At 32.2% G+C, this 17,260-nt stretch overlaps 1 protein-coding gene and 2 pseudogenes across 3 annotated transcripts; 2 read left to right on the forward strand and 1 right to left on the reverse strand.

Annotated features, from left to right (window-relative positions):
* The first annotated feature begins 191 nt into the window (after positions 1 to 191).
* LOC149881213 (uncharacterized) lies at positions 192 to 16,028 on the forward strand (annotated as a pseudogene). Its single transcript, XR_016445517.1, has 4 exons — positions 192 to 737; positions 11,611 to 11,995; positions 15,740 to 15,811; positions 15,880 to 16,028. The product of XR_016445517.1 is annotated as an uncharacterized LOC149881213 (transcript).
* Positions 1,962 to 10,923, reverse strand: LOC149881214 (uncharacterized; annotated as a pseudogene). The gene is made up of 4 exons (XR_016445518.1): positions 10,562 to 10,923; positions 9,866 to 10,424; positions 7,589 to 7,591; positions 1,962 to 3,191 (listed from the first exon to the last, which is right to left on the reverse strand). The product of XR_016445518.1 is annotated as an uncharacterized LOC149881214 (transcript).
* On the forward strand, positions 3,955 to 5,117 carry LOC145188486 (uncharacterized). Its single transcript, XM_090069094.1, has 2 exons — positions 3,955 to 4,227; positions 4,418 to 5,117. Exons 1-2 carry the CDS (start codon positions 3,955 to 3,957, stop codon positions 4,574 to 4,576), a joined length of 432 nt encoding a protein of 143 aa, XP_089925220.1. The 3' UTR covers positions 4,577 to 5,117.
* Positions 16,029 to 17,260: the final 1,232 nt, after the last annotated feature.

Raw genomic sequence — 17,260 nt, forward strand, 5'->3', positions numbered from 1 at the left:
TAAAACATATCTATACTTTGTTTACTTTGATTTTAGCTCCACTAAAAAGCTCTAAAATAGTAATATATTATAATAAAATGATTTTAATGCAACATAATAGTTTTATATTTTGATTAAGTTGATAACATAAAATAAATCAACATACTGAATTTAAGTTGTTTTGTGAATGTTTATGCATCAAAAGAACTGTTCCTGGTGTAATATGCAATAATGTTGATGAGTTTGTTGCAACGGTTTTACAACATAGATCTCTTGAACCAGATAATGTAGATGTTAAGATTGGGGTAGATGGAGGGCAAGGCTATCTAAAGGTTACCTTATCAATTACATTGAAGCCAGAGCTTGATGCACATTCAAGTGAAAAGAAAAGACTGAAATATTCTGATGAGTATGGATGTAAAGATTTTAAGTTTACTAGTGTTCACAAAACTATTGATGAAAATTATGCAAACATAAAAATGTTGTTGGATAAATTAAAACTTAACTCTCTGGATTACTCTATTTCAGAAGATCTAAAGGTTCTTCTGCTGATGGTTGGAAAGCAGTCAGCAGCTTCAAAGCATCCTTGTCCATTTTGTGAAACAGAATCACCTAGTATGCTGAGAGCTGAGTCATATTCTCTAACTTCTCTGTGTGAGTGATATAATAAATGGATGGCTGCTGGAGGAAACATTGCAAAAGCTAAATATTTTAGTAACGTAGTTAATCCTCCTTTATTGACTGGAAATTGTACAATGAAGACAATTAATTGAATATTAAAGATCTTATCAATTGGGTAAAAATTTTTCAAAAAACACAAAAAAAACAAAAATCTGCACCCTACATCACCAAACTTTCTGAAATTTGGCACAAATGTTTAGACACATAACTTAGGAAAGACTGTAAATTTTTTTTATAAAATTCTTATCTGTTTAGGATTTACAGCAACTTGAAGTTTGTTTGATTTTGACTGAAAAATGAGGGGGGAAAAGTGCCGGAAATGTGTCCTTTTACTATTACCCTTATAAGGTGCATGTAGTAATTTTGCAAACCTAAAATTTGGTACCAAAGGAGTTTGAATCCTGTTTAATCTGAAAATTATAGATTTGTATCTCTCAAAACAACAAAATATAGTTTATTTCAACATCTACAAAACGCACCAACTAATTATAATAAAAAAGAGCATTGACAAATATAACTCTAGAAAAAATCTGACTGATAGAAAAAACTTTTGGTTTTAATTTTCTTAAAGATTAGACATATATCTACTTTATGAATCAATTTTGTTTTGGCCTTACGTTTACTTGAGGAGTTGTTAAGGTTTGATATGAACACAAAATTTTTTGATATTTTAAAAATCAGCCAATCTATCCCAATTTTCTAAAAATTAATCAAATTAGAAATTAATAGTTTAGTGACTTAATTATTTTTATCAATTTTTTAGAAAATAATAAGGTATAAAAAAACCTTTTGAAAAATGAATACTCAATTTAAGTGATTTTATATATGCTTTTCATTCACATTATTTATAAATTGTACAAAAAATAAAAGGTTAAAAAAGGTATGGATAGGACATATCAGACTCAACAAACTTGAAATTAGTTTAAATATAAAAAATCTCTATTTCCTAAAGAAAACAATTTTTTTCAAGTCGTCTTTGGCTAAATCCACCACTTTTGCTCATAGGAAACACAGGCATAATCACCTGGTACTAAGTTTACAGTTGTTACAGGGATGTTTCAAAATAAAACAAAGTCCAAAATAAAGCAAAAATACTTTTGAGGATGATTCCACACAAATAAAAAATCTATTCGAGTTTATCAATAAAAATTATGCATATTTTTTAAAGATGATAAAAGGTATATTAAATATATATATTTTAACCTTTTGATGGCCAAGTGGTACAAACTGATGGAACCTACGTGTTCCAGGTATGGTATTTGCAGTATCCAATCATTCCTTAAGAGTGTTTCTCACCAAAGTTAAATCTTCTGATGATATATAAATGAAATGTACACCTTCAACATTTTCATTGCAATATTTGAACATTGCTTGTGGAGATAAAATTTGATTACCCATATCTCTTTGCAAGCTTGCTAGTGTTGCTAAACGTTTGACTGTACCATCTATCCCATCACAAGGTTGCTTACCGTGACTAGTTGCAAAAAAGTTCCATTTAGCAGAAAGACCAAAATCTTCAAGATGAAAACAAAGATTCAAAATATTTTTACAATTCTTGTATTGACCTGCACACCCATCCGAAAAGTATTCAATATTTTTTATCTGAGGTAGATTTGTTTTAATATCATTGCTGACAACATCAATAATTTTGTAAACCATGTTCACACCATGTATCATATCATCTGAAATAATACAATAAGATTTGTGATTGAGAAAACCTTCTTCTTTGAAATAGATAATCACAGGATGTAGTGTACATTGTAAATTTGTCCAATAAAAGCTTTGTACTTCATCCTGAACTACAAATTTATAGTTTTCTGAAAAATCACCCAGAAATAATGATGTTAACTCATTCATATCTTTCTTTCTTGATCTCAGGTATGATGCTTGATTCTTAGGTAAATATGAGTGTGGTGCAAGTTTAGTCAGTTTTTTACATACTAAGTCAATGTATTGAGACACTGGCTCTTTGTTATGTGTTAAGTTTGACCTATTTGTTGTTGTCAACTGATCAAATTCTACTTCATCGTCATCTTCAAACTCTGCAATTAAATTATAAAGTTTTTCAACCAATGCATTCATAGTTGCTGGGCATCTTTCACATTTACACATCATACAGTCTTTATTAGTCATGTCACATACAATATAAGGTAACAGTTCTTTGTATGTCACACCAAGAGGATGTAAAAGCAGTTTTAAATTCTGATGAATAGTACAGACACATACTGAATGTGTTCCTGAAGCACCAGCAGTAATACACCATTTTTGTCGCAATGTGCAAAACCTTGAAAATCCTATTTTTATTTCTGGGTCCATGGTTTTGAAAGCAACAAACAATTCCTTTAAATTACATAATAGCAAACGTTTTTGCATGTGAACATTTTTCTTTATGCTTACATAATCCTTTTTACCAGGCATTATACGACTATGTTCATCATCTTCATAAAAAGACTTAACCAGTTGAACTGTTACATCAGGAAGAACTTTCCCTAATTTAGGATTAGGCATGGCTAAAATACCTTTTTCTAATGCTAATTTATTGTTGTAACTGTGTAATCCGGATTCCGGTGGAGTGTCGAAGTGCGGTGTGTCGGGATTGTTCCGGTACGGACCGAGAGTGAGGAGTGAAAAACGTGTACTTGCTGATTTGTGAACTGATGAGAGAGATATAAGGGTTACAATGAAATATAGTTCTGTTCAATGCCGGATTAACCCGGGTTCCTGGGAGCCTAGGCGCCCGGCCCCCAAAAATTAAGGTATCAGTGGGGCCCCCGATTTTTAACGTTTATATTATTTTTTTTATTATATATGACTTAACATTCTAAATTAATTTTATTAATTTCTAAGGAAATAATTTTGATAATTTCTAATCAAATTAATTCCATTAACTTCTCATGTAATTAAAAATAAAAACTCTAAACTTTTAAAAAAAAGTTCGAACTTGAACACGTTCAAACTGTATTGGAAAAAAGTTCGAACAATTTTTATCTTTTTTTACTTACTTGAAAAAGTGAAATAAACGGATACAAGTTAAATACTAAACTGCTTAATTATTTATCAAGAAATGCGAATTGACATTTTGATTTGAATTTTTTACTTTATTTGAGAACAAATAATATCACTTAAACTAATAATTGTTTGTTTTTTTATTTTTTTATATTTATTGGTAAATATGTATTAAATATTTTATATATTTTTTGAAATATTAGTTTTTTACTTCTTTTTTTTTTTTTTTTTTACCACAATAGAGTTACAAATTAAGATTACAATTATTTTTGCAATAATTGGACAATAATGTACAGAAAATATCTAAGCGGAAATTTAAAACTCAAACTGAAAAAAAATAAATGTGACAGACAGCAAACAATATTAAAAAAAATCCCAAACTTGACTAATTTTTTTCGATCTCCTGATAAAGCATTAGAGGAGAATCAATGTTTGTCAACTGAATCAAACCCAACTGCAGAAAGTTCACAATTGCAGAACGTAACAGATAATTCTTCAATGAACAATGTATCGGTGTTATCCAATTCAACAGCGCAGCAAGAAAATGTGTCATATGGCAATGTAAGAATACCTTGGAATTTAGAGGAAGGAATAAGTAGTTAAATTTATTGTTATTATTGTTAGTACCATTATTATTTCTTTTGTTATTGTTGTTATTATTATTGTTATTATTTTTATTATGAATAATATTATTAAACGCATTATTATATCTAATCGTTAACTTAAGCTGCACCGTTGTTTTTTGTTTTAGTCCAGTTTGTTAATATGTCAATCTGACCCAGCATTGTGGACGGATTTGAAAGAAGCACAGCGCTACTGGATATCTATAAAAGAAATTCCTGATCAAAATGTTGAAGGCAAAAGTTTTGAAAAATCTAAAAAAGTAACAAACAACAAAATAAAGTGCTGATCTCTTATCTATTTTTCTTTTAAGTTGAAAAATGGTGAAATTCGAAAGAGAGAGTGGCTTATTTATTCACCATCCACAGGAAAAATAATTTGTTTCTTCTGCTTGCTTTTTCAAGATTCATACGACAATTTTAGATCTGGATTCAACGACTGGGCACATGGACTGCGTTCTATACATAGACACGAACAAAGCAAGCAGCATTCTGATGCAGTCAAAGTTACATTAAAAGGAAAAATTGATATTCATTTAAAACAGCAGTCGGAGGATGAAAAGCGTTACTGGAGGGAAGTTCTGAGAAGAGTTGTTGAATGCTTGAAGTTTTTGTGCAGTCGATAACTAGCTCTTAGAGGTGATTCAGAAGAAATAGGTGACTTCAGAAATGGAAATTTTCTCGGGGCCTTAGAGTTCTTAGCAAAATTTGATCCATTCCTTGCTAAACACTTAGAAAGCCGAGGAAACCAGGGCAGAGGAAATGTTTCATACATTTCATCAACAAATTATGAAGAAATTGTCTAATGAGAAGAATATATCAGCACTTGAATGTTTACAAGCAATTCGTAGGAATAAGTTAGAATCAGTTTTTCCCAATGTTGACATTGCATATTGGATTTTTCTTACTCTTTCCATTACTAATTGTAGTGCAGAGAGAGCATTTTCAAAAAATGGCAATAGTTAAGAATGATCTCCGTTCCTCAATGTTAAATGATCGTTTAAATGCTCTTTGTTTAATGACAATTGAAAGAACACTGTTAAAAAATATAAATTTTCAAGATGTTGTAATTGATTTTGCAAATAAAAAAGCAAGAAAAGTTTCTATTTAAATAAAAAAGTTCCTTATGTTTTTTGCATTAATTTTTAAATACACTTTTTTAGGAATGGGGCCCCAAATATTTTTCGGCTCCCGGCCCCCAAGACCCTTAATCCGGCTTTGGTTCTGTTATTATTTTAAAGCAGTAGTATTCTCTTTTTTTAACGTATTCATAACAATTGGCGACGAAGTGAAAATGATGCATTTGGCTAATATATCGAGTTTTGATTTAAAAAAGGATGATTTTATTGAATACATAGAACGGTTTGAAAATTATTTACTGGCTAATACTATTAAAGATGCAGAACTACAAAAAGCAGTGTTTTTATCAACTGTTGGAGGACCTGCATACAAACTTATTCGTAGTTTGTGCGAAAATGACACTAAGAATAAAACTTTTACTCAGATAATAATGCTTATGAGGAATCACTTAAAACCTACCCCAAACTTTATTGCACAACGATTCCAATTTTATAAACGAGATAGGAAAGAGGCGGAATCAATAAATGAATATATCATGGATTTACGCAGACTATCAGAGTATTGTGAATTTAGTGAGAAATTAAATGATTACTTAAGAGATAGGTTTGTATGTGGATTAAACAATGAAAATGTTCAGCAAAAGTTATTAACCATCAAAAATTTAACATTGGAGACAGCACTAGACACAGCAAGAGCATATGAAGCAGCATATAGAGATGCTAAGGCTATTCATGGTACTAAAGAAGGCCCTATAGAACAAGATGAAGTACACAAGATGGATACTTGGAAAAAACTTGATGAAAATAGAGAATGTTTTCGATGTGGCTACACAGGTCACCTGGCAAACCATTGCCATTTTCGCAACTCAAAGTGTCACGCATGTAGCAGAATTGGACATATTAAAAGAAGATGTCGATCAGAAAAAAAAGAATTTGATGGTAGGAAGGAGAAGAAATTAGGAGTGAAACAAATTGAAGTTTATGAGGGATTAACCAAAGGAAACACTGCTGATGCAAATGAAAATAAAAGTGATTTTTTAGCCTTGTATTCAATAGGTGAGGAATCTGAGAGGGTGAATGGACCAGTTATGGTTAATGTAAAAATCAATGGTAAAGAGGTTGAAATGGAAGTTGACACAGGGGCTGCTGTTTCTGTAATAGGTGTTTCAGCTTATAGAAGAATAAAAGGAAATAATGAAAGACTAAGAAGGTCTGAAGTAATGTTAAAGACTTATACAGGAGAACTTGTTAGACCAGAAGGAATAGGGTTTGTTGAAGTAGATTATAAAGGACAATCTTGCAGTTTACCTATAACTGTAGTTAAAGGAAATGTCCCCACATTAATGGGAAGAGATTGGATTCAGATACTGAACCTAGAATGGATGGAATTGTGTAAAGGAATGAGAAATGTTAATGTTTGCAATGGGTTTGATTCGAGGGTAGAAGCATTAGTAGCGAAATTTCCAGAAGTGTTTAGTGATAATTTAGGATGCCTAAAAGATTTTAAATGTCACATACCCATACGTAAAGATGCACAACCAAAGTTTTTTAAACCAAGACCAGTACCGTATGCTTTGAGGACTAGGATTGAACAAGAGCTTGATCGCTTGGAAGAACAAGGGGTTTGGAAAAGAGTCCAGTATTCAAAATGGGCAGCACCCATAGTGCCTGTTCTAAAGAATTCAAAAGATCCTTTGGGTCCGTTGCGTATATGTGGGGATTATAAAGTTACAATAAATCAGTCTGCCCCTCTAGATACCTATCCAATACCAAACACTACTGATCAGTTAGCCACTATTGCAGGAGGGCAGAAATATACCAAGCTCGACTTGTCCCAGGCATATCAGCAACTTCAATTAGATGAAGCCTCACAAGAACTTCTAACAATAAATACATATCAAGGTTTATATCAGCCGACTCGTCTTCAGTTTGGTGTTCATAGTGCAACTGGGATCTTTCAAAGAGAAATGGATAGAAGGTTGGGCAGGTTACCATTTGTGAAAGTACGAGTGGATGATATACTCATTTCTGGAAAAACTGACAAAGAGCATTTAAGCAATTTAGAATCTGTATTAAGAATATTAAAGGAATCAGGACTAACTCTAAAAGTATCTAAGTGCTCTTTCATGCAACCTGAAGTGGTATTCTGTGGTTTTATAATCAGCCAAGAAGGTTGCAGACCAACACCACAAAATGTGGAAGCAGTCAAGGATGTTCCTAGACCCACTAATGTCAAAGAGTTAAGAACATTTTTAGGCATGGCTAACTATTACAATGCCTACTTACCTAGGATGGCTTCCATTACAGAACCGCTCCATAATTTGTTGAGGAAGAATGTATTTTGGAAATGGAGTAAAAATAGCGAGGAAGCTTTTCAAAAAGTTAAAACTTTATTATGCAATGCACCATTGTTAGCCCACTTTGATCCATCAAAAAAAATCATAGTTCACTGTGATGCCAGTCCACATGGTATGGGAGCTGTTCTGAGCCAAGAGCAGGAGGATGGTAGTAAAAAACCTGTTAGCTTTGCTTCAAGAACATTAAGTATGGTTGAACGAAATTATGCCCAAATTGAAAAGAAAGGATTAGCTTTAGTTTTTGCTGTAAAAAAATTTCATCAGTTTTTATATGGGCACAAGTTTACTTTGTACACTGACCATAAACCTCTGCTGGGGCTATTTTCAGAAAATAAGGAACTTCCTGCAAGAGCTGCTCCAAGAATATTACGCTGGGCCCTGCTACTGTCAGCATATGATTATAAACTACTATATTGTCCTGGTAAAAGGAATGCAGCGGCAGATGGTTTAAGCCGTTTACCATTAGATGCATCGAGGGAAAAGTCACGATTAAAGACCATGGATGTGGCTATGATGGAGCTAGTAAGAACCCCTATTACAGAGAAACAGTTGAGGATAGCCACATACAAGGATCCCATATTAGGAGTGGTTCTAAATAAAGTGTTAGATGGAAGATTAATGATGGAAGATAGTAAAATGGAGCTGAAACCATATACATCTAGGTTTTCTGAGTTGTCAACAGAGGGAGGTTGTTTGTTGTGGGGGCGAAGAGTAGTGGTGCCTAGAGTGTTACGAGAAACAGTATTGGAAGAGTTACATGATGTTCATCCAGGAGTGAGTAAAATGAAAGCTTTAGCTAGAAGTTATGTCTGGTGGCCCGGAATCGATTCCGAAATTGAGAACAAAGTAAAAAATTGTGAGACATGTCAAAGAAATCAGAAGTGTCCATTAACTGAGTCACATCCGTGGGAATATCCAAGTAGAACATGGGAGAGGTTACATATTGATCATGCAGGTCAAATAAATGGGAAAATATTCCTAGTAGTAGTTGACAGTTTCTCAAAATGGATTGAAGTGGAAAATGTGAAAAGCACTGAAGCCAAAACAACGGTTAGGGTACTCAGGAGATTGTTTTCAACCCATGGTATACCTAGGGTTATTGTTAGTGATAATGGATCTGGGTTTTCAAGTGAAGAATATAAACAGTTTTTGTCTTCAAATAATATCAAACCAGTCTATGCAGCACCGTATCATCCAGCCTCAAATGGTCAAGCAGAACGAATGGTTCAAACGTTTAAGAACTCTTTAAAAACTTTTCAAGAGAGTGATGTTGAGATGCAATTGTGTCGCTTTCTTTTTAAATATCGCTTAACGCCACATTCTACAACTGGAGTTTCTCCAGCTGAACTTTTATTAGGTAGAAGATTAAGAAATCCATTGTCGATGCTACTTCCTGAAGCCATCACCAAGATCAAGGAAAAACAACTTCTAGGTATTTTCAGTAATAAAAGTCGATTCTTTCAACCCGAAGACCTTGTTTATGTAAGGAATTATATTGGGGGGGGGGGGGAGAAGTGGATCTCAGCCATTATTGTATCGGCAGTGGGAAAGGTTAACTATAAAGTGTTGACATCGGATGGTCGTATCCAGATTAGACATATAGATCAGATTATTAAACGTCACGTGAAAGATTGCATCAAACCTTTAGTTAAAACAGCAGAGGGCATGAATAGTCCTTTGTTGAACAATCAAATACCTGAAACAACCGAAACATCAGTTCCGAGTGATGGCATGTATGATGAATGTGAACCGATTAACAAGGATACTAATCCCAACAGAGCATGTGAACAGTTTGAAAGTGAAAACGTTGGTCCCGAAAGACCTTGTGAACAACCTGAGTCATCTTCTGAGCCCATTTCTACAAAAAACCGAAGGTCAGGTCGAACCTGTCGTAGACCAGCATATTTAGAACAGTATGAATGATTTATGGGTGGAGGATTGTTGTAACTGTGTAATCCGGATTCCGGTGGAGTGTCGAAGTGCGGTGTGTCGGGATTGTTCCGGTACGGACCGAGAGTGAGGAGTGATAAACGTGTACTTGTTGATTTGTGAACTGATGAGAGAGATATAAGGGTTACAATGAAATATAGTTCTGTTATTATTGTAAAGCAGTAGTATTCTCTTTTTTTAACGTATTCATAACATTTATGTGCAGTTCGAGCTACATAATTTGTTACATGTAATGTTTCAGAAACTATTTTTATTGACCAGTCAGCTGGAGCAAGTGTTGTCAGTTGTATTTTTTTAGATGTTGCTGTAGACTCTGCAATTTTATTAGCTAACAATACCATCATGTTATCAAACAAGTTTGCCTTTTCCATATACTCATTACCGAAACTTGACTGTTCTTCAAAACTTTCTTATGGTATATTAAGGGAAGTGGCTACTTTTTTTTTTAATGGAGGTTGTTAATGCTGTCAATTTTCGTTTACTTTCTTTAATTTTACCTGACTTATGCAATCCTTTGACCTTAATAGGAGATATTCCAGCAACTGTAAAGTGTGTATTTACACCCTCTTTTTTATTTTAAATGGATGTTTCACTAACAATATCAAAATCTTCATCATTTTCACTCATACTTTTTAATAAATGTTTCATAACTTTACTTCGATAGCTTGGACACAACTTTTTTCCAGGTGTAAGATTTAAACCTATGGTTTCTGCTTCTAATACAGTATGCATTGTAATCACACGTAGAGATGCTGAAAAGAAAATGTACTATATTACTCAAATACTATAACATTAATTATACTATTATTATAAAACAATGAACAAATCCTAATAAACAACTTATTAAAAATGGTATTACCCATTAAAATGTAAATGGATAAACTTTTACCTCTACACGCTTTTTTTGTGAGTCAGAAATGGATTACAGCAACTTTTCTGATTACTCTTATATCTCACTATTAACATATCACGATGATGTGTGCATATACTAGTAATTTGTTCTTCTTTCAAGTTTGTTCGTTTTACAAGTAATTTAAGATCATTCCTGTCAATATCTTCAATCAGATTTCTTACTTAGGTATATGATTGTTTATAACAAGCTCCATAATCATTTACAAATGAACAATTGATTTTGTTATCCATATAAAACTATAATGAGGAATTATAATCTAAACACTTAAATAGAAGAAATCTTCAATACAATATTCCTAATGAGCAAAGTACACTTGAACACAAACAATATGATTAAAATAAAAAAAAAAAGAATATTTATAAAGAACATTTGCTTGAACAAATAGCTATTAGTTTTAAATATATATAATTGTATTTAGTTCAAAGCCAAAATGAATTTGCTCACTTATTTTTTTTTTAATTTCTTCAGAAAAATTGAAAAACCAAAACATCAATAACTCCTCAGCAAAACATAAGGCCAAAATAAAATTGGTTCATAAAGTAGATATATGTCTAATCTTTAAGAAAATTAAAACTAAAAGTTTTTTCTATCAGTCAGATTTTTTCTAGAGTTATATTTGTCAATGTTTTGTAGATGTTGAAATAAACTATATTTTGTTGTTTTGAGAGATACAAATCTATAATTTTCAGATTAAACAGGATTCAAACTCCTTTGGTACCAAATTTTAGCTTTGCAAAATTACTACATGCACCTTATAAGGGTAATAGTAAAAGGACACATTTCCGGCACTTTTCCCCCCTCATTTTTCAGTCAAAATCAAACAAACTTTAAGTTGCTGTAATTCTTCAAGGAATAAAAAATTTTTGAAAAATATTCAGTCTTTCCTAACTTACATCTTTACACTTTTGTGCCAAATTTCAGCGAATTTGGTGATGTAGGGTGCAACCCTTTGTTTTTTGAAAAATTTTTGCTCAATTGTCAATTGAATATTAAAGATCTTATCAATTGTTTATTATTGAATATTAAAGATCTTATCAATTGTCAATATACCAGGGTTACATATTTTGCTAGGCATAGTAGACAAACTTCTCAAACTAATTGAAAAAAACTTGTTTGAGAGCACTAATTAAGGATTTCATTTTTTAAATATTTATTTATCTACAATTAATCTTGCCAGAGTACCTTATCAAGGTAAACACAGGTTAGAAGGAAATGGATTCAACAAGTTTCTAAGAAAACTTGATCGTTTTCAAATCTATTTGAATGAGCACAATATTGTTGGTGGAAAGTATATGAAAGCTTTGAGAGACTTTAGCGATGTTGTTCATGGGTGTTTTGGGAAAACATTAAATCCAAACTATTCTGAATATATTACAAGATTTTCACAAAGCTTTAGAGATCTTGGTACAAACATTACAGTATATATGGAAATTTGCCGGTTCTGGGCCATAATCCTTTTCCTATACTTAAGGTCGATACCTTTGATGCGTTGACTTACCTTTTATTCAAAAAAAAAGTGTGCTGAAGTCATAAAAAATATCTTACCGCAATAATATTTGTTTTATTTCCGTGAAGTTATAAAATTTTTCTTGTCAAAATCCGCAATGAAGTAGTAAAATATTATTGTAAAATCTTCAAATCTTTAAAATTTCCCAAGATGGCGTCTTATTCCGGACCAAAGAGTTTATTATAATCCATCAAGTTAAAGGAGGGCTCAGGACAAGGTCTGCTTTTATAATGTCCAATAGCCAATGTGTGAATGCCGTCATCTAAAATGATTCTTTTATCATCGTTAGCGCTGAGAGCCACTTTGTTTATTTCTTCAGTATAAACTTCATGAAGATGAGATCAGATAACGTTCATGGTTGCAAGCTTTTCTTTCTTATTCATCAAGCAGTCGTAGTAATCTTGGTGAGTGATATCCCAGCAAGCACACAACGTTGAAACAACGTTGAAATAACGTTGATCAACGTTGATCAACGTTATTTCAACGTTGTTTCAACGTTGTGTGCTTGCTGGGTATGCTTTTTAACAATGCAATTTTTAACACCTTTGCATTTTCTTTCTCCGTATTTTTTTCCATACTTTTCATCGTCTTTTTCTTCTTTATCTTTTTCTTCTTTAAGAATCTTGTAAGAATAGAGCTTAGGTCTAAGCCCAACAAATTGTGTGATTTGCTTTCCTCCAGCTTCATCCTTGAACATTCCAATGATCTTATTATTTTCATCCACTTTAAACCCAACGTTTTTAATGGCAGGATGTTCTTTATCAAATTCGCTCGTGTCAAATTTTTCAAGTACATCATCAGCAATGTCTTCGTAAAAATCTTCCGTTTCGATTTCGTAAAAGAGCGAGTCTGTATCGGTCATTAATAATTTTGCTCGATTACCGTATTTAGGTTTCATGTAGTCGTAGTGGTGCTCAAACATGAGAGTTTTGCTGATGTCTAGGATGCACATTCCCAAGTAAACAGGCTTATCATAAAAGACTTTTGTTTTCTTCATGTGAACCGCGATTAAGTTTTCATCAAAAATGGTGTTTCTCTCATAATTAGGTTTTCTAGACCATTTTAAAGCTTCTTTTTTTGTGGTGATTAAGTTTAAGTAGAGGGAGTTACAATAATATAGTTGTGAAAGTAATAATGAACATACTATGGTGCACAGATCTTTATGGGATAAGAATTGTTTTATTTTGGGTATATTTCTCATTAAATTGTAACAGTTTTTAACAACCTTATTTATTTGTGTTTTTAAAGATAATTGATTGTTGAGTATCACATCTAGACTTTTTGCAGAATCAACAAATCAAATGCATTTCTTGTTAACAAAAGTACCCTTAATAATAATATCTTTTTGAATGTTAGGTGGTGCCATAATTAATATTTTTGTTTTTGATTGGTTTATGAATGATTCACACATCCATTTAGAAATGTATTCACAACTAGATATTAAAGAGATTTGGATCCAGTTACTGTACCTTGGGGTGCTCCATATTTTACATTTTGGTTAGATGAACATGAATTACCAATTTTAACTTTTATATATGGAAAACGTTATCATTCCTGATGGAAGCTATAACATTAAAGACATCAACGAGTATTTGCAAAAGTCTATTTTAAACACGATAAAAACAGCCCAACGCGGAAGTTATATTATTACGAATAAAATTAATTACTCTCCAAACAACCTTCAAATTGGAATCAATCTTAATACTTTAAAATCAACCATTAAACTTGGCTTGAATTATTTGATTGACTTTAACGTGGAGAACAGCATCGCTTCAGTTTTAGGGTTTACTAAAAGAAAATTAAATTCCAATTCCAAATACGAGTCTGATCATATCGTAAGAATTTCAAGCATCAACACCATCAGAATCGTTAACAACGTTATCGGATCATCCTATATTAATGGAACCCAATTAAATTGCATTTACTCCTTTTATCCAAATGTTAGTCCAGGATTTAAAATCATTGAGAGGCCAATGCATTTGATTTATCTTCCTGTTAAGCTGTTCGAAATTTCAACAATGGTTACTCGCATCATTGGTCAAAATGGAAATTTGGTCGATTTTCGTGGAGAGGATGTTACAATACAATATCATATTCGAGAAGTGAAATAAATAATTTTCCAACGCTTAAAAAATGAGCAATTATCAAAACATCAAACTTAACATCTCACAAGATCAAGCTGATAAGATCAAGAAAGCAACGCATGATAAAACTGATGCTAGAATTAAGCTCTCTCATCAAGACTTGGACGGTGAACATGTTCTCGCTATCACTAACGCGCAACTCAACAAAATTAAAAAAGCATACAGCAATGGAAAAGGTGTCACTCTTAAACTCAGCAAAAAACAACTCATGCACAACTCTAAAGTAGAAGGAGGATTCATTGGAGCTCTTTTACCTTTATTAGGAATGTTTGCATCTCGTGCAGCTCCAGTGCTTGCTAATGGTTTATTAGGCGGACTTGCTTCATCTGCAGGTTCAGCTATGGTTGATAAAATCGCTGGACGTGGTGTGGTTTACTTGAACAAAAACGGAAAAGGAATGAAGTTGAAGACTGTAAGTGGAAACGGATTGTTTATAACTCCGTGGACTAAAAATGTTCATGGTGACGGACTCTTCATTAAAAATGGAAAAAGTTATCAATATGCCGGTTCTGGTTTGCTTCTTGGGCCTAATTCACCCTTCTCAAGCATCCCATTCTTAGGAGCTATTCTATAAACTTCTTTCACCTTTTTAAAAAAAAAAACTTGGATAAACTTTTTAATAAATTTAAAAAAATTATCGACTTTCAATGGATTAACGCAGAAGGAATTATTTTACCTAATGAAGCTCTAACCAACTTTCAATTGATAAAGGCTGCTAAACGGTTGAAATTGAAAAGCTTTCGAGGTGTTTTTATGAGACGATTTGCCGAAGAAGTCAAGAAGAAAAGAATGCGGGATTATCAACACGGGAGATTCAAGCACAGGAGGGTTTCATTGGGTATGTTGGTTCAAAGACGGCGATAAAAAATATAGTTTCGATTCTTATGCACAGCCTCCTCTTGTCGAATTGGTTAGTTATTTAAAAAGTCCCGTTTATTGTAACAGCGAAAGGATTCAGTTTGGTGATACTTCTTACTGCGGTCACTTGTGTCTTTATGTCTTGAAAAAATTGAATGAAGGTCTTGACTTTCAAAGCATTATTAATACCTTGTGGTGAAATTTTTAAAAACTTTATTTTTTAAAAATAACAAACCAACAAACTAACAAAATAAACAAAAAGAACTCAATGCCAAAAAAATGGATAGAATGACCGTAGGCAGGCAGGCAGTTAGGCAAACAAAAAAAACAGACCTTGGCTATTGGACATTATAAAAGCAGACCTTGTCCTAAGCCTCCTGCTTTAAATTAATGGTCTAGAATAAGACGCCATCTTGGAAAATTTTAAAGGTTTGAACCTGACAAGAATATTTTACTGCTTCATTGCGGATTATGACAAGAAAAATTTTATAACTTCACGGAAAGAAAACAAATATTATTTCGGTAAGAAATTTTTTTTATAACTTCAGCACACATTTTTTTTGAATAAAAGCTAAGTCAACGCATCAAAGGTATCGACCTTAAGTATAGGAAAAGGATTATGTCCCAGAACCGGCATATTTCCATATATTACACTTAAAGTTCATATTGTGGAGCATCATGTTGAAGAGTTTATTATAATGAAAGGAGGAAAGTTTGGTAAGTGTATATTTAAAAACATTTTAGATTTTTACATATAAAAGTATTAATCTTCAATATTTCCAAAGGTTTAGGATATTGGACTGAACAATCATTGGAATTAGTTCATCAAGACTTCAAACAATTTTGGGAAATACGAAAGGTAACACAACACAACGCTAATTTCAATGAAGTCTTGCAAAGAGCTGTCTGCGTTTACAATACTAGGCATTTATAGTTAAAGGGATACATATAAACAAAGCGTGTATGTATGTATATATACTTTATAACTTTAGTTAAATGTAGTATTTATGCTTTAGTAAATATTTCTTTTTTAGAAAAAAAACTATTTTACTTAGAATTTTTTATCCCAAGTTCCAAGATCATTCTATAAAACCACACTATTCCTGTAAATTTATCTTATATTCCTCAACAAAAAAAACTAACTTTTAAAACATTATAAATTAGTCTAAATTCAAACTAGAAAACCCAAGTTGTTTTCAGAAATTATTTCTGAATCCGATCCACAAAGTGTCAATACAATAGCACAAATAACCTAACAAATTTTAAACGGCCATTTGATCCACTCTCAGGGGTCTTAGTATGAGTCAGAGGGTAATAATCTCTAGATTAAACAAGTATTGTAACTAAGTTTTCTTAAAAAGCTACCATAAAAGGATTTAAATGTTTTTGGAATGTACAAATGGACTACTTTCAAAATCAAAAAAAAATAACTTATGGGATATGATTAAGGTCTTAAGTCACCTTCAGGGTACCTGTGCCCAACAGGCGTTAAATAAGTATCCCGTTAAAAAAGTAGACAAAATGAGCAATCTAGACAATATTTTTAACACCAAGCGTAATTTTAAACTTAATTTTAAATTTTAAGTTAAGTTAAGATTAAGTTAAAGTTTTATAAACTCCTTATATATGACTTTAAAGATAATCTTATAAGAACTTAATATTTGCAAACATATTCAACGTAACAATACGATAAATGAAAATTCCTAAATTAGGAGCGCCGCACTTCGCTTGATTAACGATCTTATATTGCATTGTGTCTTATGTTTTATAGATTGTGATATAAATGTTACAACAAGTTTGTATTTTGATATCTGGCGCGCACCCCACACGGTGCCTCCTGGATAAGTAATGTTATCTGTTAATGTAATAGTATTTCTAAGAGTTATTTTAATTAAGAAATTTTTTAAAAAAGCAGCTTAATCTATAACCTTTCTGCTGATGAAAATTTTCATATAAGTGTAAAAAGTTTAAAGTCTATTACACTTAATAAACCTAGGAATCTACTTCTGATCTGAAAAACGAGTTAAGGGTTTGAAATTTAACGAGTTCTAGGTTTTGATCTAAATATGATCTCAAACCTTCCATAACGTTACAGTTAAAAACCAGGATTATCCAAATTAAACCGTCCAAACACACTTACATGGGATAATGTGTAAGCGATTAAAA

Source organism: Hydra viridissima, unplaced genomic scaffold (genome assembly GCF_058129835.1).
Source record: "Hydra viridissima isolate aposymbiotic clone 2 unplaced genomic scaffold, HvirCarnegie_v1 scaffold_12, whole genome shotgun sequence".
In the NCBI taxonomy this organism is placed as follows: domain Eukaryota; kingdom Metazoa; phylum Cnidaria; class Hydrozoa; order Anthoathecata; family Hydridae; genus Hydra; species Hydra viridissima.